Below are 23,691 nucleotides of genomic sequence, written 5' to 3' on the forward strand. Positions count from 1 at the left end.
CTCGCAGGGATTTTACCTTGTCTTCTGTACAAGAAAAGAGATTAACATAAGAAGAGGGAGAAAAGAAAGGGAGAAGACTTTAGAAGATGGAAACAAACCCTGAGACGATGGCTGAGGGTGAGCAGTAGGCAAGGAGAGAAGTATGGATCTAATACACAAGAAGGGCTGACAGTGTCAGTCCATTGCCACAGAGCAAGGAGGGCAGCTGAGCACAGAAAGGCTCCACAAAAGCACCGTCCCGTCAGCTCCGCAGCAAGCCGGCCACGTGAGGCAGCCCCGCAGAACCACCCCGAATGCTGGCAGCCAAGCACGCTGCCACGGAGGAATTGGGCGAAACGGAATGCTTTATTTCATTTGTTTTGAGATACAATGGAGGGATGCTGTAAAAGAAAGTAAAACAATCAATCAATATAGGACTGGTAGCTATTTAAAAATAAATCAACAATTCAAGTAGGAGGGTGAAAGACTAGCTCCTCCATTTCTGAAAGCACAGACAACACAATGCACTCAAGTGCTGTTTTATTGACTTGTTGGCAATCTGCTCAGAGCACAGGGCCATCTCCCAGCACTTTAACACCGCAGATCCCATTCCAGTCACATGTAGGAACGAAACAAAACAGACGCACGTTATTAACGACAGGAGAGCTGATGCTCGTATCGCTCTCAATCTCATTAACCGCAGCAGCCAGTCCAGTCGATTTGCCCGGCAGTTCAATAGCAACGGCAGAGGATTGGATACAGCCCTCCAAGAAGATCAGAGAGGCAATTATGTAAACTTTTGAAATTAGGCTTTGGCTTAAACAATGATTGTTTCAAGTGAACTCTAGCAGTCACTTGTGACACACACAGGCCGGTGACTGTGCAGCATCGTAGGGAACCGCGCACTCCGCTCTCGGGCCTCGTCACTCCGGCAGCCTTTTGGCAAGGATCGGCAGAAGCCCTGCACAGGCCAACAGCAAAGGGCAGTCGGAGTCCGCAGAGCCTCTCGCTAACACCCTGCTTCGCTCTGGAGAAAAAAAAATGCAGCAGTAGCTGGTGAGGCATCAGCCTGCCCAGGAACAGACATGCATCCCTCTGAGCAGCGGCACGTACTCACACAAGCACAGCCCTGCACCGACACAGCCACGCAGCTCCCAGGCCGGAGCTCTCGCGTGCTCAGAGTACACGGATGTTTGTTTGCATCCCTGCATTTAAATCTATGCTGAAGAACTACCAGAAGTTCTAACCCTTGCAAAGAGATCTACCAGGCTATCAACAAGGGTACCAAAACACATAAAGTAACTAAAACTATAACTGAAGTAACTACGGAACTGCTCTCTTACTCCGGAAACATAACGCAAGGCTTTAAAAGCTGCTATTATTAGCAAGATCTCCCACCCTCCCCCAAAAGCCTGCTCTGCCTCGCGCTGATTGCCCATTGGCACAGTTCTGTTGCTGTGAGGAGAAGCTCCTGCAATAGCTCCGATTCATTCTTCCAGGAGAAACGGAGATCGGTAAAAGCTGTGCCAAGCAATAGATTTGTCCTTGAAGGAGTCTCAGGCCTATAATGAGCATCTTTTGCTTTCTCCTCTCAGAAGATGCCTTTAACTATGACTTACAACGGAGCAGGAATGTAATGTCTTGGCCTGCAAAGAGCAAATCCAGAATGCCGACCGCTTCCAAGATGCGGGATGCTTCAGGGGGAAATGGAACCAGCCACACAGGGTCACCGATCACAGCTCAAACCTGTCTCCATCCAAAACAGGAACTGAATGAGCTACACTACAGCCCCACAAGCCCATTTTTATTCTCCACCTGACGAAACCCACTCCTTTGAAGACAGACAGCAGAAGGACTCTGAAAATGCGTACGTGGTGCGTAGATACTGGTGTACAGGCACAGGCTCCAGGCCTTCAGTTGCCATTTGCCTACACAGCACCAGAACAGGGACCTCGCTGTGTGCTCTGGCTGCGTCTCTCCCCATCTTTCCCTGCTCAAATTCTAAATATCTACTGCAGCAAAATCAAATTCTGTCAGCATTACTTTCATGGCAGGACCTACGGCTCTTTGATCAAAACCATTCAACTGTTAACGTTTAAAAAATCATCCACTCCTGCAAGGTAAGGAAACTTCTAAATTGCAAAACTCATCTGTCCAACGAAGAGCAGAGCCTAAAGAACGATGAAGTTAATTGCTTCAGATAAAGAAAGGCCAAGGAACGCATCAGTTACAACGCCGAGCCAGGGCATGTCAGTGGACTGAGATGCAGTCAGGCTTGCCTGGCTTCGGCACAACGAGAAAAAAAAAACAAAACTTTGCAGAGGGAGCTGAAGAGCCAAAGAAAGTTATCAGCATGTGCAAAGCCCTGCCAGCCTGTGCAGGATCAAGGAAGATACACTACCACAAATCAAACAAATCAGCGCTCTGATCACCCAAGGGGCAGCTATGGCCAGATTTAGCCATTACCACTACCCTCACAGAGGAACGCGGCAAACCCTTTCATCTCTGCATCAGCTAAACAAGCGGAACGAACCTAAAAGAGGCATGAGAAATGATGATAGGAAATTCGGGCACATTCAGGTGCTGCGTTCACACGACAGCATTACTAAAAATATATATATATTTAAAAATCTTTTGCACGTGTGCAAGACGGAGTAGCCAGCACCTGTGGTGACATTTCTCCAGGAAACCTCACCCACTCCGTGCTGAGAAACGCTGCCCCTCGCATGGGGGAGCACCAGGATCACACCACTCCCTCAGCCGCCTCACGAGAGATTTCAGACCAGCAGCTGGACCCCGGTGACTGGCAGCAAACCCATTTGTCCTCGCTATTTGAAAAGGATATCCCTCCTGCCCCACTCTTTTTGTTACATGTCAGTTTTGTCCCCTTATCTACAGAAGATTTGCTAACCAATAGACATTCCCAAGTACTCCAAAGACATTCCCAGTCTTCATCTCAAAGGTAAGGTCAAGCAGGGAGCTCCCTGGCCGGCAGGGTAACTCCCTTGGGTTCTCCCTCAAAGGCACTACCAGTTTTGCATGGAAGCGGGACTTAAGGATACAGGTCTGCACTGGCCATAGTTCTGAAGGAAGAGCCCTCCCTTCAAGGCTGAGATGTGCCATAAACAGGAGCACTCCGCAAGCAATCTTCACCATTTTAGCAGCAGATTCACCTAACAGCGACCTTCTAACACATTCACATTTGGTCCTGCACCGTAAGAATCCAAGTATCAAGACAACGGGCTGCACAGAAACCGTCCCAGTTTGCTGGGCTGACAGTGGGACATAGCTTGAGTACCAGCAAACGGAGCGAAACTCCAGTACCCTTCACAAAGCGACTATTTCTGAGCCAGGGCTGTCTCGGTTTAAAAATCAGGGTTCACAGGGGTTTGGGTCCTCCTTTTCCAGTCATCAGATGCTCAGAGACAGGTCACTCATCACACAGTTAATGTTCTCTGGCTCTTTCTCAGGTGATCTCAGACAGAGCCAGCAGCTCAAGATCCAGAAGCTCAGCAGACGTCACACATTTCTCTGGTGAACACACCATCGCAGCCACTCTGACTGGCAGCTGGGCACAGCAGTCTGAACACTCGCAGCCCCATAGACTACGCAATGGATTGCTTTTTTGGAGAAATGCTGCTTTGGGCTAAGCGGCATCTTTCGTTTGTAAACATGTATTTGCTCTGTAAACCCATGTAATGACCTGTTTTATCACCTGTAACTGCTAACCCTGCACCACATGAAAACCAACGCATTTAACGCGTGCTCAAAGCTGTTCTCTGCCTGGACTAACACTACACCACCAACACCCACCACTAGCGTAACAGACAACACGAGCTCTCCCAGCTCAGAGTCAATTACAGAGACACTTCCTAAAGAAGTCACCTGATACTGCAGGAAGGAAAGAGGATCAGCCTGCAAAAGGAATCTGCTTGCCCGGTACTTCAAGCTGACTGCCAGTCAGTAGAGAGAGGGATATGAGCACCTATGAAATACTGATAGGCCAGCAGACACAGCTGGAGTCCCGAGTGGTAAGATTTCAAATGCTGAGCATTCATCCAGGAGTCACGTTTTCCTCAGCGTCTCCCTGTGCAGTTAACAGCACCCAATACAGCATAATTTAGCTTGCAGCTCCATCTTTCCTCAAAAATGTGTGTGAAGAAAACAGGTTTGGTCCCCTTTCCCCTGCCCCAGCTATGGAAGTGTTTGTACTGCTAATTAATAGTCATTATAAGCAAATATAAAAAATAAAACTTGAGCACTGGTAAGGTGATTCCACTGGACTTGCACCTCCCCGGTCAGCCACTCGTCCCAAATCATCTGGAAAAAAAAGAACACCTAGCATCAGAGTGAGCATGTACAACGTGACAGATCACTGCCAACCTGAGAACAGCTGGGGGAGCTGAGAGGCCAGGCAGCGAGCTACGGCGAGGCACCAGTCCTCCTCAGCTTTAAACAAACACCCTCCAGAGAAACCAAACCTGCATGCTCCACGGGACAAAAGCACGTTGCTGGATGCGGATGCAGGAGTGGATGCCCCAAAGGGACTGCGAGTTTTAGCTGCGATATGACTTGGGAGCAATTCCTACACTGAGAAAAGCAGCAGTTTCTTGTTTTCCTGTCTAATTCAGAGAGGCTCCGACTGGACACAAGGGCTGTCTCTCCCTCTTACAGGCCTGCTAAGCACCAGGCACAAAGTGGTGCTCCAAACAAACCGGGATACGTCCCCTTCAGGGCACTTGGGTGAAGCGAGATAAAGTCTGCGTGTCAACACAGAGAGACCACACACAAAAGTTTAATTTATGCAGATCTGGTTACAGAATCCATGCCAGAGCTCCCACGTCTTTAGAACAGGAGTCTTAGCCCCTCATGAGGAAAAGAGAAACACACAGAACACCTGCTTACCGCCTCAGATTTCTCGTTTCAAACACCGTGTCCTCGTCGCTATCGAATGAGGCCATCTCTATGTTCTCATCGTAATTCGACAGCAGGCCGTATTTCTTCCGCTGGGGTTTCTTCAGCCTGAAATTAGTTTTGCGCTCGTTTCTGGGTCCCTCGGACCTAGGGCTGAGGGACACGGAGAGCACGGAGTGAGCGCACTGCCACGCGACAGGTTTGCACGGAGTCAAAGGGCAAAGCGAGCAGGGCTGGGAGGCGTTTTATGGCTGCTAATCGCCTTCGGTAATTAACAGCGGCGCGAATTTACAGCAGCATTTCACAGGTGCTGCCAGAGGGATGCACAGGGAAGCACGGCTCCGGCCTGGCACTGAGGGGGAGTCGGGGGAATCCAGGGCAAACGGGGCGCAACCCGCGGGGCCCGGGGCAAGCAGGGGCCTGGCCCCGGGCCGGGGAGGGGCCTGGGCCGGCCCGCACTCACCGGAACGCCCGCAGGAGGAAATAGAGCGCGGCCAGCAACGAGAGGGCGCTCAGCACGTACGCGGCCCGCTTCAGCACCGGCAGCCCCGACCCCAGCGACAGCCCCGACCCCGGCGGTCGCCGCGATGGCGGCGGCGGGATCGGCTGCGTCCCGTTACCCGCGGCCGCCCGCGGCGTCTCCGTGCCGTTGAGCGGGCTCGGGGAGGCCGGAGGAGCTGGGGGGGCGGCCCGGCCGAGGTGCAGGAGGAGGAGCAGGAGGCAGAACGGCCCCGGTCGCAGCATGGCCGGGCGGAGCGGCGAGCTGCGCCTCGGCGGGGCGGGTGCAGGAAGGCGGCGGGACGGTGCCGCGCGGTCCAGGCACCGGTCGGGCCCGGGGGAGCCGCACGTCGCGTTCCGGGGCAGCGCCGTTCCGGGCCGGCCCGAGGCGCCCAGCCCCAGCCCGGCCTCGGCCTGCCGCCGCCGCTCCGCCTCCCGAGGCGGCCGGTTCGCCCGAGGCGCCGCCGTTCCCCGCCTCGGAGCTGCCATTTTCCGCTCGGGGTCGTCGTTGCCTGCCTCGGGGCCGCCATTTTCCACCGGGGGTGGCCGTTCCCCCTCTCAGGGCTATAATTCCCCCGCCACCGCGGGCAGCCAGAGGTGAACATTGCTCGAAAACACGAGCATTTCTGAGTATTTCCGACAACCACCTCGTTTCTCCACAGGATCTCCGGACTAACCCGAGGGTCCATCAGTCACCCTGAAGTGCAGCCCCGCACCGCCCCGCAAGCTTTCCTCTCAGGGAAGTACCTGGACCTGCCCGGACCCGTGGGAGATGAAGAAAAGGACATTTTAGCTGGCAGTGGGTAACCCCCAGCAGATGCTATTTCAGGCCCACGGCACCTGAGCACCATCCCAAAGATGCAGGTAGGTTTTGCATCCAGCCCCTACAGCTCGCTCTTCCCTCAACCCCGGAGCAAATAATTAACACAGTGCTGTAACGAGCAATACCAGAGTAACAGCACCTCAAACTAGGCCTCTGTTTTTCGACTGATGAATTATTGCCACCTGCATTCAAGCATCTAGGCATCCTGTTTAGGAAGGTCTTTCAAATAATGTTTTGTAAGTATTTACAGTTTAAATTCATTTAAACATCATCCAACTGCATTTCTGTCAGCAAAGGTTTTACACACACACTCTCCTGCCCCTTATTTAATACCATCCGCCATTAACATGCAAAATCCTCACTGGGGCATTGCTAGAGACAGCCCCCAAAAGTGTGTCAGCTGATTTCTTTTTTTAACTCCATTAAAAAAAAAGAAGCAAAAGTTAAGTTTCAGGAAGTAAGCGTGATAGTCATTCCCATTCTGTATGCACTGAATGTCCCTAGGGCTCCTGTGGACGCTTGTACAGGGAAACTGCGATGGCTCCTGAGCAGCAAGCCCATGGGGGATCATGAGCAAGCACCCTGCTTGCCACCTTACTGAATTCCTTTGTGCCTGGGACTCCTCAGCAAGATAAACCATTTCTTAATAAGAACACAGGTTTTTAAAGCTGGCTTTAACCATTAATTTAGTTCATTTATAGCAGCTAAGCGTCTGGCCTGTCTGCTCTGGAGAGCCGATGCAAGCGGCAACAGAACACGAGCGCAGGAGCAGTGGCTTCGCCTCAGTGGGCTGGCAAGGCAAGCCACCACAGCCTTATGAATAACCAGGCTTTACACCAGAGCCTAGAGAACATGCCATCAACTGTGCCCTTCAAACACACTGCAGCAGTAATTGTTACTGGCAACAATACCCACACGAGTTCTTCAAAGACACTTATAAGGGCTACATGAGCAGATGTTTTTTACACTGCTCTTGAAAGACTGTCCTTCAAAGGGAGGCACCGCATAACCAAAAGCCAGAGGAGTATCAGTAAAGAGGGGGAAGCAGGAAAAAGCAGTAAAATGTGTTTTTTTTAACCTCAAGAGTGGACAGGAGAGTAGCACACACCATCAGAAACCCTCTTACTGCCTTCACTATCTCATTGCAGTCCCCTGCCCCATTCTCTTCAAAGCTTCTAAAAATACAGCTGTCATCCTCACTAGCACTAGAAATCATCCTTACCAAACTGCCACATTTTCAGGATTTAACTGAGAACAAGACCTCATTTTTCATGAGCATCAGGCACTGGCATCGATTCAGTTCAAGCCAAATGAGCCCAGTTACAGCGGATCTCAAGGAGGCAGCTCTCATTTTAGAGCCTTGTGCCAGCGATCGGTCAGACCAGCAAGGCAGTGGAAATAAAGTAATCCAAGCTGCTTCCGCTCTACGGTGTAGCATGGCAAGACTCAGGTACAACATATCAAAGATGACAGCCTGAAGGGCAAAGACGTTTCGGGATGGTTTGAGTTACAGTGTGACGTGTCGGAAAACATCCACTACTACGCAGTAGAGAGTTCTTGTAATCCAAGGCATGCAAGAGATGGAGTCAAGGACCAGCTGGAGGAATTCAGCAACACGCATCTGACTTCACTGAAAGCCAGGGACTAGCTAGGAAATGAAGAAAAATTAGGAACAAATATTCTACACACACAGAAGAGGAAGAAAAGGGCAGCTTGTCTTGGTAGTTTAACTTCCTGATGGCCCATTTTGAAAATGGGACTTAATACTGGGCAAGAGAAAATGCCAGTCCAACAGCACTGGGGTGAGAAAGTTTGATCTCTACAGCATACTCCAACTGACACAAAAGGCTGAAAATTCTCCCAGTAACGTCACAGTTTACTAGAGAGCAAGTAAAGGTTAACAGACCAGAGGAAAAGTTAAGTATTTCATTGATGCCAGAGTGCAAACTTACTGCAAGGAAACTGTAATTCCCTTGCTTCGTGCCTTACCTGCCTTCCACAGTAAAACCCGCCTCTGGTCCCTAGCACCACAGTGCGCAGACGGCGCACACCCCGCAGCTCGGGTGTTTGTCCGGATGCGAGGTAGGGCAACTGGAATGGTGGCAGTTAACACAGCAATCAAGAACCTGAATTAACCACCACATCCCAAGTGCTTTAGTTTCTGCACAGAACAGTCTGCAGATTAGAAGAGACGTTGCAAAGAACAGGCAACATCTGCCAGTTAGGCAAGATGGCGCCAAGTCTTTTATTAGCCATTCCTTTTATTAGCCATTCGGCAAGAGTCAAAGGAATCGATACAAAACTGCAGCCTCTGCAACTGGCAGCTTGTTCCCCTTTCATCTTGGGCTGAATCTCCCATTCACATGTACCAGTAGCATTTGTTCTGACTATGCAGCTCCTCTTTAGTCAGAGGCAAATGTTTTAGAAGTTTTTAAAAAATTGCCAGCTGTTAGTACTGCACTACTGCATCTCATCCAGGCAGCTCACACTTTGCCTCACCTTCCTGGTGTCCATCAGATTGGTGGAACCAGTTACTATCCTACTGGTGTTATCTGACCAGCCTTTTTGAAGTCTGAACATTCGCACCATCCCTCTGAAGCTTCCCATTGCAGCACTCAAAAGCTGGAGAGCTCAGTACCACTTCAACACTTGTCCAGTTCCACTTCTCATTTCCAAGCACCTAAGAATTTTCACATCATGAAGTTGCTCTACTAGAAAATTCCAGAACATAAAAAGACGACCAGAATTAATTTACTAAGAGCCAAATTGTTACTTTTCATACCTGGATAATTTTAACATAAGTGATCCCAAAACCCAAACTACAAAGTTTGTGCCAAGTTACAAATAACCACTTAACAGAGATGGGAAACTTGGGGCAACTTTATGTCGAGCCAAGTACTTAAACACACCAAAACCAGCAGTTGCAGCGCAGGCGAATCTCATGTCCCACCTGAAAACTGCAGCGTGTAAAACTCTGGAAAGGTGTAGCCACATCACACCTCAAGTTTCATCAGCAAAACTATTTTACTTATTCTAATACATATGGAAGGAAATAATTCTTTATCCAAGCTCAAAAAGCTTTTAGCATTGAAGTGCAAATTAGACTTTTCTGTTACCATTTCAGCCAGCAGAAGCCACTTCTGTTCTGCACAGACACCAGCTGCTTATTCATGTAATCGCTCATCTGACAGCGCCCTTCAGTAGCTGCTTCACTACTGCAGCTTTGCAGAGGCACAAACTTCATGTAATTAGGTCACTGAGTTCAAGTGATGCAACTGAATTTCTTCCTCAAACACACCCTTAAAGACAGGTTACCCTCTCTGTCCTCCTCCTCAATGAGAAGAGCATTTATCTATTTTATACTTTTACCTGGGCTATACACCAGATAACTAGATTTCTATTGTATGCCTTGGCCACAATCTAATATTCTTATGTTTCCCCACAAAAATACTACAGAGATCAATTTTTTCCACACTCCAGTATTTTATTCTAGCTTGACTTATTTCCTTGTTCAACTGACTTATATAAAAATCAGTAACACCACTGCTCAAAGCTCTTCATCTCCACCACTCCAGTCAATGGCTGTCCTTCTCAGTCTTCTCTGACGCATTTCATTGCTGAAAGAAAATCAAGACAGTGAATTTAGAAGCAGAGGAAGTCTATGGACACTTTCATCTAGAAACTACCGGTCAGACTTCCCCGCTTACAGAACAGTACTGTGCAACAGCAAGAGCTAGCTCAGGAGAAGCTACAGGGGTGACAGGCAGACAGAGCAGAGGCGTTACCTGGTTGGCAAACCCATCCGTGTCTTGGTCCTGCTTCCCTACAACAAACGCTCTCCTTCTTCAGAATCCCCACTCAGCTTCCACATCGACTGTCCATCTTCTCTTCAGCCTGCCAAAGCAGAGATGCATTAACAGAAATATCAAACAGAGCCTTTACATTGCCACCCGCCTCCCCCAACACAAGTCACATCGTATACAAGGGTTTCACAAGCCATTCGCTGAACCCATCACATCACAGAAGCACAGTCTGGGAAAACTGTTCCAGGGCTGGCTGATGCCTTTGACACGCCAGCCAATGAATCATTTGACCCCTAAGCAGAGAGTTAACCACTTTGACATGGCTGCTTAGGAAGTGTGGGCTATGGGAAAAAGTTAATGGCAACAAGTAGGATGGCAAAGAAAGCTACAATTAAAGTGAGCAACTTAATGAAGTCTAGGAAGATTCTCAATAGATGAACACATATCGAGTCAGGGAATTCGTTTCCCATCTTGCTTCCGTACCTACTAGCAAGACATGACTGCATGCCCAACTCTGATCTGTGGAACTGAAGTTGTGCCACAAGCCAAAGGTTGCATACGGCATGGGTTAAAATTTTTCCATCAGTTGACCGAAATTGTCAAAGGAATATTTCACAGGTACATTAGACTTTCAAATGAGCTCTCAACAAGAGGAAGGATGCGGACATGAGCAAAAGGAGTTACCTCGAATTACAGGACTATTTCCACATATGAACTAGCCAAGAGAGCAGCTTTCGTCTCAGAGGTTTCTGTTGGAGGCACAACACTTCTTTTCTCCAAGGACACTGCAGTTTCCATATGCTAGCAAAGAATTCTTAGAACTTGTAAGGCAATGACAAAGCTAGCTAGTTACGGCAATTTACCTACCATTGAACACTCTTGTCAGGCTACTAACTAGTCCAGTTACCAAAGGACTGATTCTTCGCTACAGCTTTTCAATGTAGGCTATTTTAGTATTTTAAGGAAACATCAATTAACCTACCTAACCCTAGCATTTCCCTTGACTTCGGCTTCGAGTACAGAACATCCTAAGGTATGTACTTGCAGTCCTCTGCTCAAACTCAAACAGGTTTGACTGTTCTTATGTGAAAGTATGTTGACGAATTCACATGTCAAGACCGATTAAATTCTAGCAACTGACAATAAATCTGGCTTGCTCTTACACTACTACTAGTCTTCTCTCCTCTGGCATCCTCTGCTACTTAGACTTTCTTCATCTTCAAGGATTGTGTTGTGCAATGAAATGTAAATGTCAGGAGCAGAGTTCATTTCAGACGGTCTTTTAATAGGCTTCGTAAAGCCAAAGAAAACTGTATACAAGAATCCTTTACCACTTCAAATACAATATCAATGGAATATGCATATTTCTTCCAGTAAAAAAGGACAATATAAATAAACATTTTCAAGAACCTCTTTTATGGTAAGTTTGCAAGTCTATTTCTGGGTAATTTACATCATTACAACAGTAAAAATACCGTTATGCAGGTTGAACATACAAGCAAGTTTCTCTTTAGATATATCAAGGTGGTTTGCCTTCCAATTTGTACCCAGGCTGCATTCCTACCTTGCTACACTAAAGGAATGTTACAAAAGACGAAGGTAATGCACTTAAAAAAAAAAGTCCACAGCTTGTTCAGCTTCCAGTGAACATTGAATTAAAGGTCCTTTCTATCTCAAAAGAAACTGAATTGGGGCCCCAACTTCACAACTTTAAAAAAAAAAACACCTTGGCTCATCATGAAGGATAAAATAAAATCTGAAGTGCTTTCAAAAAAGATTAAAAACACTTGAAAGCAGAGCTTTCTTAAAGAAAAGTCTAATTAGACCATCTTGTATCAGAAGCTGTCAGGCTGTGTTTGACAAGATTAGAACTGATAATACTACAAAAGTGAAAATACAAGTAGATGTACTACACAATAACGATTTCAGCGAAGCTCCAAAAATCTTTATAAATACAGCCATTGGAAGGACGATCTTGAGTCGGGAAGGATTTTTACTCGTTGTGTGTAGCTGAGGACAAGAAGCAGGCACAATTGTAAAGGCACTGAAGCATAGACAAGTTCCAGCATTTTACTCCCTTGCATTATTTCAGAAGCTAGTGCTAGTTCGCTACATCGCAAGAGAACTCCCCCACCCTTGATTAAAGTTTGTTAGGGCATCCGAGTTTTCTTAGTCTCAAGCTCGAGTAAAAACTTGCTTTGCCTTAGATCCAAGCAACTCCTACACATGCATTACAAATTAGAAATTTAAACGGCACAACCACGTCCAGAGCCTGACAGATTGGTTCTTACGGGCAAGAACAGAAACAGTGGTACAGTCCACCTGAGCCTTACAGTACTTCCAGACTCGAGTACAGGGTCAGAAGGTTTAGAGAGTTCCTACAGCATACGTACTCATCATTCCCATTTGAACCAAGACTTACCGTAACTGTCGTAGCTGTCTCTGTAGGATCCTCCTGAAGACCTGTCACCATAGCCACCTTGACTCCTGCTGTTAAAAACATTCACGTGCTTTATATTTGCTCAACTGTTTCTGGAGCCTATCAACACTTATCTCAAACAGGCAAGGGACTTCAAGATCACTAGCAGTCACGATGACTTTACCTGCTATTATAGTAGTCTCTAGAGCCATTATATCCTCCACTTCTGGAATCAAATCTGCTTCCGCCATAGCCTCTGTCTCCACCTCCTGGAACAGACATCACATCATGAGGTTTTTTTTAAGCACTGACAAATGCCATTATGACTTCACGCACTGCAAGTTATTCACGCACACTCACCTCTAGAGAAGCCACGGCCCCGGCCTCTGCCACCACGGAAAAAGCCTCTGCCCCCAGAAGCCCCTCCTCTGTATCCACGAGATCTGTTCTCTGACGATTTTCCAGCCTGATCAACTCTGATCTGACGTCCATCTACAGACTAATAAACAGAAAAAACCCAACTTGATATTTAAACAGTACAGCATGCATATGAATTACACACCTTTATTGCTAGCTAAGCAGTACCAGAATTTACTAGTTCATACAAACAAAGGTTTTTTTTCCTGTCACAATTAAGCCAACTACAGAAGTAAACTGATGTTCAAACAGTATATACAGGTCTTCCTATAGAGTGTCACCATTTTTCAGCCACAGAGGTTGAGTCATGGAACTTCAGCAGTTTATACTCTTTATTATTTATATAGTTTCATCAAGACACTAGCATTTATTTGGTTTTTTTACTACACAGCACTAAAGACAAACACATCCTTCATGCCTCTTATGACATTTTAGGAAATAAAGAAGCTGTTCTAAAGCCTCCTTACCTTTCCATTCATGGCCATCATTGCATCCTTAGCATCATCTATGTTTTCAAAAGTAACGAACCCAAAACCTCTGGATCTCTGAGTCTCTCTGTCTTTCACTACAACAACTGTAAAGAAGGAGGGGGGGTGGGCAGAATTAGCACCTGTGCAATCTAACAAATGTATGGAAATCATCACAGCTTGGTACTGCAATCCTACCTTCAGAAATTTGTCCGTATTTAGAGAAGACTTGTTCCAATGACTGCTCATTGGTGTCAAAACTCAGGCCACCGACAAAGAGTTTTCCCTCATCTGATGCCATTCTGACCTGCAAATCCAATATATACGAAGTCAGTATCTCAAAATATTCTCACACTGTCTGAAAGATTAAATGGGTTATAACATCATCAATAATCTCACATTCTTGTACGACACATATACTCAGACTCCAGTGAAGGAGGGCTCTACGTTACAGAGAAATATTCTCTCCGCTGGCTCCAGACCAAGCGCTCGCTCCCGGGAAGGGAGGCCGCAGCCGTGGGCAGAGCGGCCCCAGCCTCACATCCCGCCGGGCACAGGCCGGGTCTGGAGGCCGCCTCCGGGCCTCGACACGCTCCTCCCGAGGCCCAGCCGGCCGATGCGGACTCCACGGCCCCGCCGCAGCCGCGCTCCGCCCAAGGCCCAGCGCGCATGCGCGCCCCCGACTCCCACCCCTTCCCCGCCGCCCGCCCCCTGGGCGCAGGCGCAATCCGAAACCCCTCCTCCCGCGCGCCGCCATTTTGCACCGTGGAGGTTCGTCGCCATTTTGTTTCCGAGGGCGGATTTCACCCTTCCCCTGGCCATTTCTCCCACTCGGCACACAGCCGGGACGGCTCCGCCAGGCTCCCCGTAGCCGCGGAGGACACCCGTGCCGCGGGCCAGGCACCATGTTCCGGACTCCCGCAGGGTAGCAAGCCCTCCGGCTCCTAAGACACGTTTCCCTGAGTTCTGGCGCTCCAAACCTCCCCGGCCCAGCCTGGCCTGGCCGCAGCCCGCTCACCCGTCGCGGCGGGCATCTTACCGGTGCCCTGGAGGTGCGGCGCCCACGCAACGGTTCAAAGATCCAGCGCGATGTACGCGGAGGCTGGCGGGGCGGCGGCTTATAAACGTCCGCGCTGCGCCCCGCCCATGTTCTGAATATGCAGATGAACCCCCACTGCCAGGCGGGGCGAATGACGCCACCAAAGCGCAGCCGCCGCTGCGCCACCTGATTGGGCCGGATGTTGTTAATATTCATGAGCACCGACGGGGGCGGGGAGGGGAGGAGGGAGGGAAAACAAAAACGCCGCATTGCTCCCCCGGCCCCCGGCCCCTCCTCCCACGCGGGGCGGGGCGCGGAGGGCGGCGCGGATTGGCTGCGAGCGCGGAAACCGTTGGCCGGGAGAGCCCCTGTGAGAGGAAAGGAAGTGGAGGCAACTGATTGGCCGAGAGGCCGCCCACGCCCCGCCCTCCCCGGCGGCCGGCACGCCGAGGGGGCGTGGCCGCGCTGCCCCAGTTTCGCGCGCTTCTCGGCAATGCGGCGGCGGCGACGGCTGCAAGACAAAGGGGGCGCCGGAGGGGGCCGGCGCCATCTTGGGCGGCGAGCGCTGCCGGCCGCTGCCCCCGGGCCTCGTTCTCCCAGTTCCTCCCGGGCCCTTCTTCCCTCATCGGGCAGGCCCGCTCCGCCGCCCTGCCCGCCCCTCAGGGCCCCCCGCCTCCTCTCTCCCCTCCTCTGAGGGAGGCGGTGGCCTGTCCCCGGCGCATCAGGGCCGGAGCCCCGCACGCTCTCTGCCCCCACCTCTCCCTAGGCCTCGCCGCTCACACTCGCTACCGGAGCGTGGCTCCGTGCCGTGGCGGTAGGTCCCCTCCTCCCCTGCCAGGCCCAGGGTCACGTCTTCACCAGCCCCGAAAGCGCCCGGGGGAGGCCGCCCTCCTCTCCGTGCCTCGCGGGGTCGGGCAGCTGTTCCGCGTTCCCCGGCTCGTCTCGCAGCGCGGGGTGGATCCCTGCGGCCAGGCAGCCGCTGCCGCTGGAGCGTTGTGCTGGTGCCTCCGCACCCCTGCGCACAATGCGTGCGAAAAGCAGCCTCATCGATGGTTCCAAAGCATAAATGGTTTTGTTTAAAAAAAATAGTAATAAAAGGGCTTTGCTCAGTTCATTTTCCATTGAAATGTTTAAAAGCTCACCCTGGGGTTTTTTCCAATAATGTCTTCAGCATTTAAAACTTCCCTATTGAAAGAGGAAACTCTGGCAAAGATAAACGTGTCTCTGCAAGGGACTACACAGGTTTAAAAAGCCCTAAAAATAAAATTTTACAGGTTCTCATAACTACAATCTCATTTAGAAAACGTAACCTAGAATTGTATCTTTTTAAACGTCTGAGCGGAAGAGACGCGCAGGAGGAAAACAGTGGAGCGCAGACAAGAGCTGGAAAGAAAGGGTGGAAGAAAATAAGGGGGGGACAGAGCCCCCCTCAGCTGTGCCCCTGCCCGGCGGCAGGACCGGGCCACATCAGCTCTGCCTCGGGGAAACCAGGCGGTGATTCCCTTCGCAGCGAGCGGCAGGAGTGTGCGCAGCCCGGCCTCCCTCCTCCACCTCTGAGGTGCTCGGAGCATTCCTGGTCAGAGCGGGGTTGCACAGAATAATAACACTTGGAGTTATTTAAATCAGGGCTGCTTGTTCGCAGATAATGCGATTGATTTCCTAACTGAGTGCTGAGAGGAGTAAAAAGAAACCAGAGTGAAATGCAAAGGCGGCTTCTGCCCGCTATTGTTCTGTAAAAGCAGCGAGTACCCATTCTCCGCCTCGCAGAGTAAGGAAATTGGGCTTTTCCTCTCTGATTTGTTGTTATACCTTTTGAGATGTACAGTAAAAGGGTTGTTTTGTACACAAGCGCGTATAGTAATTATGAAATCCAGAGGAATCTCAGTATTGCGCTCTGCCCAAATCTCAGCTGTTGTATGCCCAAAAATAGGTGTTTCGTTACTCCTCAGCGTGGCTCTCACAGCAGCACGCTGTCTGCGGGTTTTGTGTGGTCGTGCAACAGCGTCGGTGGTTTTCCCAAGTGCACAGGGTCGGCAGGGCCAGCACGCCGTGGCCTCGCTCTCCCAGCTGCCACCAAAGTGCTTGCAAGCACGTAAAAAAAAGCAATACTGATTGAGCTAATATTATTATTAGTTTCTTACCATAAACTTTCTAACTTTTCAGTCCCAAGAGCAAATTAACACATTGAATAATTATAATACACATTTATTTATATATATATGTATAAAATTAAGTGTATCTGATAAATTTTGCAGTAAAAGAAGAAGGAAAGGTTCAACACTCAAAAAATATTACAGCAATACTTAAAAACAGGATGAAACTATGAATAGAAGGACAAAGTAGTACAATATTTTATGCAAATGAAAAAAACTGTTTCCTGATTTGAGGAGGGTATTTGAATTTTGAACTCTGGGTTTGAATTATCGAACAACCCTGGGGTATTTTTTAATTCTAGCTAATTTTGCATGGGGCTGTGTGGTCCATCAGTGCACTGGTCGTGGCCCGGAGGAGCGAGGAGGCTCGTCTGCCGTTAGGGACTGCAAATCAATTTTTGCCCTTCAAGAGGGAAGAAGAGAGCCCAGCCCTCAGCTCGTGTCCCCAGCATTTTGATTAAATTAGAGACGCATTAACGTGAGCACTTCTGGTCCATGATGAGGGCAGATAAAGTGACCTTGATGCACCGAGCCATTTTCCGAGCTGTGCAAGCGACAAGGAGGATGAGGACGGCCACCCTGGGATGATGCTGGAGGGGAGGAGCAGCACCGCGCCACTGCCCTGTTCCCGACACCCTCAGTGCTGCAATGTTAAGGCAGTGAAGGGACAAACACAGCTGTAAATTGTTTTTTTAAACTCCTCATGCAAAGCCAGCGCAGGTCGGGCATTTGCAAATAGCACTGTAAACCTTGCTCTGCTGCTTCAGGGGAATTTTAGTCCCAGCAGGATGAACGGCTTGTGGGAGCAGTGTAGCCCCTGTGACAATAAATGGCGATTGCAGCTCTGCCTGGATTTGTCCCCAAAAGTGGGATTTTGGTCTCGCTTGGGTGTGTGTCGATGCCTTTCCTTTGACACCCACAGAGTTGCCCTGTGAAACAAGGTGAGAGCCAGGCCGAATCGAGATCACCCATGCTGCCTCCACTCCTGTCCCAGTTCTGCAGCTCTCGGGAGGTTTTGTGTGCTCCAGATCTGCTTATTCCTCTCTGCCTGATCCAGGGCATTAGACGCAGCGTGCGTCGCTTCAGCCTGCAAATAGGCAGCTGCCGCAGCCCCGCTCCCCCCGCCTGCGGGGCTCTGGGACGGACTCAGTACGGGGGACATCTCGACCTGTACCACGGAACTACGGCTGAAACCAGCGCTGGGGAGTAGCCCAGCAGGTAACTCGCCTGGCAGATTTCGCCGGTTGTTATGGCTGTTAATTAAGCAATGAAACATAACACTTGTGATTTATGGCACTAGAGCAAACCTTCCTGCAGCAGTGGCTGGCACCAACGCATCCCCTGGCCGGAGGGTCCCAAAGCACTCGACGCCCAGGAAAGAACACGCAGAGTTAACTTTGCGCTGTTCCTGACGGTAGACTGGGCGCCCAAATACCCCTGCACGAGTTTTAGGAGCCGAGCATCGTTTGTTTTCCCTGGCCAAAGCCGGTTTTCAGTCACCTGTAGCTGTCTGTGAGCAGGGCCTGTGGCTGCACTGACCTAATATGGTGAAAGCGCCGGCGCTTCGTCAAGGACCACAAATAGCCGCCTCGAGCTGCGCGCTCTTCAAAGCGGAGCCTGTGTCTTCATAGGCTGTGGTGTGCAATCATCGTTAAATAGTAAATCACGAGAGGCTGGAGGGATCTCGGGGATCATCCTGTCTGCCAAATAAAGTGACTCCGTGCCTGACAGATGTTTTTCTCACCCATTTTTTAAAACCTCCAGTGACAGAGATTACGGTACCGAACATCATACAAATGAAGATACTTGTTTCTTGAGAGAGCCCCCCTTCCAGCAGCACATCGGCATTTCATGCCACATCAAAATGCGTTCGGGGAGCACCGATACGACGAGATGTGCTGAAGCCCGCCCTCCTGCCCTCGCCTTCCCCGCGGTCCCCAGAGCCACACCAGCCTCTCCTGTGCCTCCAAGGTGGTTTTCTCTCGCGTGCATCCTGCAGCCAAGCAGCCTTCCCACAGCGCTGTGGGTTTCTTGGGGGGGGCCCTGCTGAGCAACACTTACTGCCTGCGTTTGTAGGGACCTTTCTCCAGTCTCCTGCACTCACGGCCCTTTTCCACAGCACGCAGCAGTTTGGCGTTTGCCCAGAGCCGCACAGCAGCCAAGTCCGAACCTGCTCGGCAGCCCTGGCACCTGCTCCGGAGACCAAGCTGGGAGCCAAGGGCAGGGCAGAGGCAGCTGCCCCGGGCACGGCTCTGATGAGGCTTCCAAACCCCAGAGCAGCCCCGTGCCTCAAGTGAGGGCTGGGGAGAGGAGCTCCCGGGTGGGCTGGGGGAAGAGCGGGGTGGGACAGGCGCCCGAGACCCTTGCGACAGTGCTGGTTGTCACACGGTCTGCTCTCGGGGCCGTGGCATACACAGGCTCCACGACAGCAGGACTGGAGAGGGAACAAAACCGTCCACGTAGCCCACGTTTGCTCTGCGCTCCAGCATTGCGTTCCTGGGGACGAGGGGGTCCCCAGGCCCCTGAGCCTAAGCGAAGCCCCTGGGACCACCCTTCCTGCAAACCTGGCACGCAGGGGCGCAGCTGGAGGGGCCGGCAGGGCGAGCGTGGCTGCCCAGCTGCTGCCGCAGAGCCCACCAAGCCAGCGGAAAAGCCGCCTCCGCTCCCTTTCTTGCTGCTGGGAGTGCAGGGAAAGAGGGAACGTGGGGCTGGACTGAACCAGGGGTTCCCCAGGCCTCCATCCCCTCTCTCTCAAACCTACTGCTCCTCCATCTCCCTGCAAGGTCAGCCCACGCGGCAAAGCGCAGAGCCGTTCCCTGCACGGCGGGGTCTCTCCCCTGTCCCTTTCTGTCCCCAGCGAGTCTGCCCTGCGTGACCATGCTCGCTCCCTTCGCCAGCCACGGACCCAGAAGCAAGGAGTGAAATACTGAGCCGGTTCTGAATTTGGGAACCGGCAGTCCCAAAGCCCACAGAAAAAAAAAAAAAAAAAATCCCTTCTCTCTTACTACTTTCCCTGAGGGAGTTGCTTATCCAGCTTTGCAGTTTGAAAAAAAAAACCCTGACGCAATCATGCCGTTGCCATGGCAAGAAACGTTGCTGCTGCATTTTCCTCTGTGAGTGACTGTGACCAGGATTTACCAAGTTGTAGGACAAAGCCACAGTGAGCGAAGGGATCAGGTCCAGAGCAAGGCTTGCAAAAAGCTGTGTGAAATCTGGCTTGGCACATATTGCCGTGAGGTGGTGGGGGGGTTACAGCAGCGTGGGGGATACCCAAGCCTGAATATTAGGAAATGAGTTCAGTTCCCAGTCCACCCTGCTGAGAGCTCAGCCTCTGCCATTCCCGGCTTTCTCTCTTGTGCACCTTCCCTGATCTCGCAATGAATGACCCCCTTGTCCCCCGGGCCGCAGTTCTCCGTCGCTCCGTCCCTGTCGCTTACGCCAGCAAAGAACAAATCCGGAGCTGGCTCCAAAACGGAGCAGCCTCACCCCGTTTCAGAGCGGCAGACACATCACACAGGGGTAGGTACTGGCAGCTCCTTCTGAAAGGTCTCCCGAAGGGCAAAGCCTGTTCCCTTTGCGCTGGGCTGTGCGGGTGCCCCGGGAGGAGGAAGGGACATGAGCCAGGCCCTGCCCGGCTCAGGGAGCCGGAGACCTGGCAAGGATGGTGAGAACCAGAGCCCAGAAGGCAGCAGCCCCAGACCACGAAACCCCAGTCTTGTGAAAGAGCCCCAGCACGATGCTCCAGGGAGGGGATGCAGGGCTGGGGATGCCTGTGCACCCAGGCGAGGTTAGGAGGATGGTGAAAATAGCATGTGGTAACCAAGGCAACGATGTAAATGGCTTGGCTCAAAGAAGCAGTTTTATCAGGGACTGATGCTGAGCTTCTCAGCTAGATTACAGAAAACTAAACCCTCTGTTGCCACACCATCAATTCCTGCCCAAACAGGGCCGAAATTTAGACACAACTGAACACAGGTGCTGCATCACACCTGAAAAACTGCAAGACCTCTTTTGGGGCGTGCAGTAGCAAGGGCTGTGCCTTGTGCCCCCAAGCCGCGTTGCTGTTCACCTGCATCGAGGCTGTCTCTGTAGCCTGACCGCCTGCACGGCCAAGGTGATGCCCACATACCCCCGGCCCTGCCTTTGTCCCGAGATGCACGGATGTTTGGCCAGCAAAGCAAATTGGCTTTGGGCTCCGACACCGAGGCAGGGGTTCACGTGGTCCAAGCCGTCGGTGTTGCCATCCTCGCTGGAAGGGCAGATCAAATCTCGTGCCACGAACAGCTCTGCGCTGCAGCGAGAACAGCCTCACATCAGCCATCATGTCGGGGTCCCACAAATGGCACAGCTCAGCCTCCTTCAATTGTGTCCCTGGGCTTTTGGAGGGCTGAAGCGCGCTAGCTTCTGCCGTGGCTGCAGTTTTCAGATCCCCACCAGGCTTTCTGCAGAGCCCGTGCCTCTCCACGACGTGGCCGTGCCCTGCTCCCCTCGCAGGCTGCCGTCGCCAGAGGCCAGCTGCGCCGCGGCACGCAGTGGCTCCGGCAAGAGCCTCGTCAACCCGCGTGGGCCGCGGAGCAGCTGGGATTTGTACCCTTTTCCTCTGACGTTAGCAGCTTGCAGGCATCAGCACTGACGTTACAGCCGCTGGTTACGTAGCGATGCTTTACTGGTGTAAAACCTTTCACCTCTCGGCTCCGCTGCGCTGGAGAGCCCGGCTGCGCCGTGGGCGACTCGGTTTGGTGCAGCAGCACCGGCTGCTCACACCCACGGGATCCTGGGCTGCCCGGAAAACCCAGGCAGGGGTCTGTCCCGTCTGCTGCCCCTTCTAGCGTGTCCCAGCCAGGCTCCGTAGGTGGGGTCTCCCCCTTGCATCTGTGCCAGGGTCCCCCCCTGTGCAAAACACAGCTACTTCTGCTGTGGAAAAAGCAGCAACAGAGATGTGCATTTCTCTCTCCCACCTTCACTCCTGTCAAATTACCAGCTGTATTAAGGACTTATCTCCATTATATAAGCTCTCATTAATCATCATCTAAGAGTATTTGCAGCATCGGAGTTCTTAAGGTCAGGAGATGCTACCCAAGGACACAATAAACAAACTCCCACTGTGCGAAGATGGAGTGACCTTGCAGGACAGAGAGGTCTAGGGATGCAGGAAGGTTTTTATCCACATTCTGTAGGGGGAAAAAAACTGCCAGGAATGCGGTATCTCTCCCCAACAAGGGTGAAACACATCCCGAGGTGAGCCAGCTCGGGTGCCGGGGAGAAACTGAAGCTTTTCCGCACCCCTTGGTCTGCACTCACTCACGCTGCAGAGAACGCGCAGCACTGCCGGCACACTGGTGTTTGCTGCCACGCTTCGTAGCAGGGCTGGTGGTCCCGTACCCCCCCCAGGCCCATGCAGGGTGGCCTTTGGCCCAGCTCCCTGCCCCGGGGCTCCCCACGACACCCAGTGTCCCCCCTGCCTCCGTCCCTGCTCATCAGCAAGTCACTGTGTGCTGCCATTTCCCTGCCTGCGAGGGCGAGGGAACATAAAATCACCGAGATCCACAGAGAAGCGCAGCCCCCCTGAGCGCCTTTATTGCTATTGACACAAGGAGCAGCGTGGTGGAGTGAGCCGGGATTCTGCAGGAACAGCTGCGATTGCAGAACCCCTGAACTGCAGCATCAACGTTTCTCCCTTGCCCGGAAGGTTCCCGCACCCTCGCATGAGCTCATCCTGCACCGTCCCCCTTCGGTGCCTCCCCGCTCCACACGGCTGAAACCCAACCTCTCCCGGAGCCCTCCGTGCCGCAGAGGAGGAATGAGAAACGGCAGCAGAGCAGATTCCTGGCTGTCTGGGTCACTTTCTCCCCATGCTGCCTCTCGTGAAGCTCCAAGTCATGCGATTCCTTCTTTTTTTTTTTTCCCCTTAAGGCGGGGAAACGAGTTGGGAAAGTTTCCCCGCTCTCCCCCACCAGCGTGGCAGAGGCAGCGTCTTTGCCGCCAGCAACACCACGCCTGCCTGGGGAGCCAGGTGTTTGCAGGGAAAGGCTGGATTCTGGCATCGCATGGGCTGGTGCCAGCCCAGCACGGCTGCCTCGGGCTGGGGGAGCGATTCCTGGAGCGAGGAGCTTTTGCGGGGAGCTCAGCAGCCCCCAGCATCCTTTGTCTTTGCAGTTATTGCCCCATCCTGCTTCACCCTGAACTCATGCCCTCCGCTCGCCCAGCACCAGGGGCTTCCAACCGACCCCAGAGTGGGACGGGAACCCCTCCCGACGTGAGGGGAGGGGTCCACGGGCAAGTCACTGCCCAGCCCCGGTGTGCCCCTCGCCCCGCTGAGCCGTTACCATGGGGCTAAAGCCAGTGCCTGGGGCAGCCGAGCTGGGCGGATGATGGGGCTGGGGGCTCACAGTGGGGCAGGATGCAGCTCTGCACAGGGGCAGCCGGGCCCCCGAGGCCGCAGTGTGGGTCCGAGCTTGCCCCCAGCCCCACGGCGGGGCACGGCATCCTGCTGGCCCAGCCTCCCCCAGGATGGGCTGGAGGGGAGCGAGGGGGCTGGAGGGGAGCGAGGGGCTCAGCACTCCTGTTTTGAGCTCCCCGCTGCCCCATCCCCAGGACGGCACCAGCACGTAGCCTCGCTCGACGCTGGAAATCCTCCCCCGCCCCAGGCCACCACGAGCCCCGAAAGCACTGGAAAGCCGCAACCAGCTGCTAATTAAACAGCCCCAGAAAGCCGAGCTCTTTCCCCAGCATCGCTGCCGCGCTGGGAGCAGGACGTGACCTGCTTCCCAAGGCGGCGAGATGGAGGACGGGACTGAGCCGCGGGCCAGCGCCGCGTGGCACTGCCCGGGCCCCAAGACCCCTGAGAGCAGCAGGGACCACCAGGAATCACCCAGCCCTTGCCAGGGCTGCGGCCCCCTCCCCAGCCACTTTAAGAGCCCAGCAAACCAGCGCAGGCGATGCCACCCGGTCCCCTCCCGGCTGCTGGGCAACCTCGCTGCGGCTGCGCGGGGCGGCTGCGGGGAGGGGGCACATTTCCTTTGCACCAGCATTTCTGCAGCCCCCTCCCCTGCTCTCGCCCACCCCCTCGTAGCCCCTACTGTGGGGCGGGGGCCGGCGAGGCGGGGGGGGACGCTATTGTTTGGTGCAGGCGGGCTCCGTGGACAAAGGGGGGCACGGAGCCGGCATCTCGGGGGACGG

The 23,691-nt window shown here is 52.4% G+C and overlaps 2 protein-coding genes across 8 annotated transcripts; both read right to left on the reverse strand.

The window, feature by feature from the left end:
• Nucleotides 1-4,880: 4,880 nt before the first annotated feature.
• FAM174C (family with sequence similarity 174 member C) lies at nucleotides 4,881-5,637 on the reverse strand. Its single transcript, XM_086767419.1, has 2 exons — nucleotides 5,357-5,637; nucleotides 4,881-5,046 (listed from the first exon to the last, which is right to left on the reverse strand). The coding sequence occupies exons 1-2, from the start codon at nucleotides 5,635-5,637 to the stop codon at nucleotides 4,881-4,883; spliced, it is 447 nt and encodes a 148-aa protein (XP_086623545.1).
• Nucleotides 5,638-9,677: 4,040 nt separating this feature from the next.
• Nucleotides 9,678-14,502, reverse strand: CIRBP (cold inducible RNA binding protein). Of its 7 annotated transcripts, none has more exons than XR_015261157.1 (8): nucleotides 14,339-14,419; nucleotides 13,519-13,627; nucleotides 13,321-13,427; nucleotides 12,797-12,935; nucleotides 12,621-12,705; nucleotides 12,440-12,507; nucleotides 10,000-10,108; nucleotides 9,678-9,831 (listed from the first exon to the last, which is right to left on the reverse strand). XR_015261157.1 is itself a non-coding variant. In XM_086767298.1 (7 exons), the coding sequence occupies exons 2-7, from the start codon at nucleotides 13,619-13,621 to the stop codon at nucleotides 12,011-12,013; spliced, it is 519 nt and encodes a 172-aa protein (XP_086623424.1). In that variant the 5' UTR covers nucleotides 13,622-13,627; nucleotides 14,360-14,502; the 3' UTR covers nucleotides 11,282-12,010. The 7 variants fall into 7 exon arrangements, 3 of the variants coding, with proteins under 3 accessions (XP_086623424.1, XP_086623422.1, XP_086623423.1); XR_015261155.1 differs by having other exon boundaries at nucleotides 10,000-10,099; nucleotides 12,430-12,507; XR_015261158.1 differs by having other exon boundaries at nucleotides 12,440-12,504; nucleotides 14,339-14,418.
• Between the last annotated feature and the right edge of the window lie 9,189 nt (nucleotides 14,503-23,691).

This window comes from Chlamydotis macqueenii, chromosome 26 (genome assembly GCF_036417535.1).
Source record: "Chlamydotis macqueenii isolate bChlMac1 chromosome 26, bChlMac1.mat, whole genome shotgun sequence".
NCBI lineage: Eukaryota > Metazoa > Chordata > Aves > Otidiformes > Otididae > Chlamydotis > Chlamydotis macqueenii.

Coding starts and splice junctions, on each gene's coding strand:
- FAM174C (XM_086767419.1), bottom strand. CDS start 5,637: ATGCTGCGACCGGGGCCGTTCTGCCTCCTGCTCCTCCTCCTGCACCTC. Junction 5,047..5,356: donor TTCCTCCTGCGGGCGTTCCG/GTGAGTGCGGGC, acceptor CGTGTCCCTCAG/CCCTAGGTCCGAGGGACCCA.
- CIRBP (XM_086767298.1), bottom strand. CDS start 13,621: ATGGCATCAGATGAGGGAAAACTCTTTGTCGGTGGCCTGAGTTTTGAC. Junction 12,936..13,320: donor TGATGGCCATGAATGGAAAG/GTAAGGAGGCTT, acceptor TCTGTTTATTAG/TCTGTAGATGGACGTCAGAT. Junction 12,706..12,796: donor GGGCCGTGGCTTCTCTAGAG/GTGAGTGTGCGT, acceptor TGTCTGTTCCAG/GAGGTGGAGACAGAGGCTAT.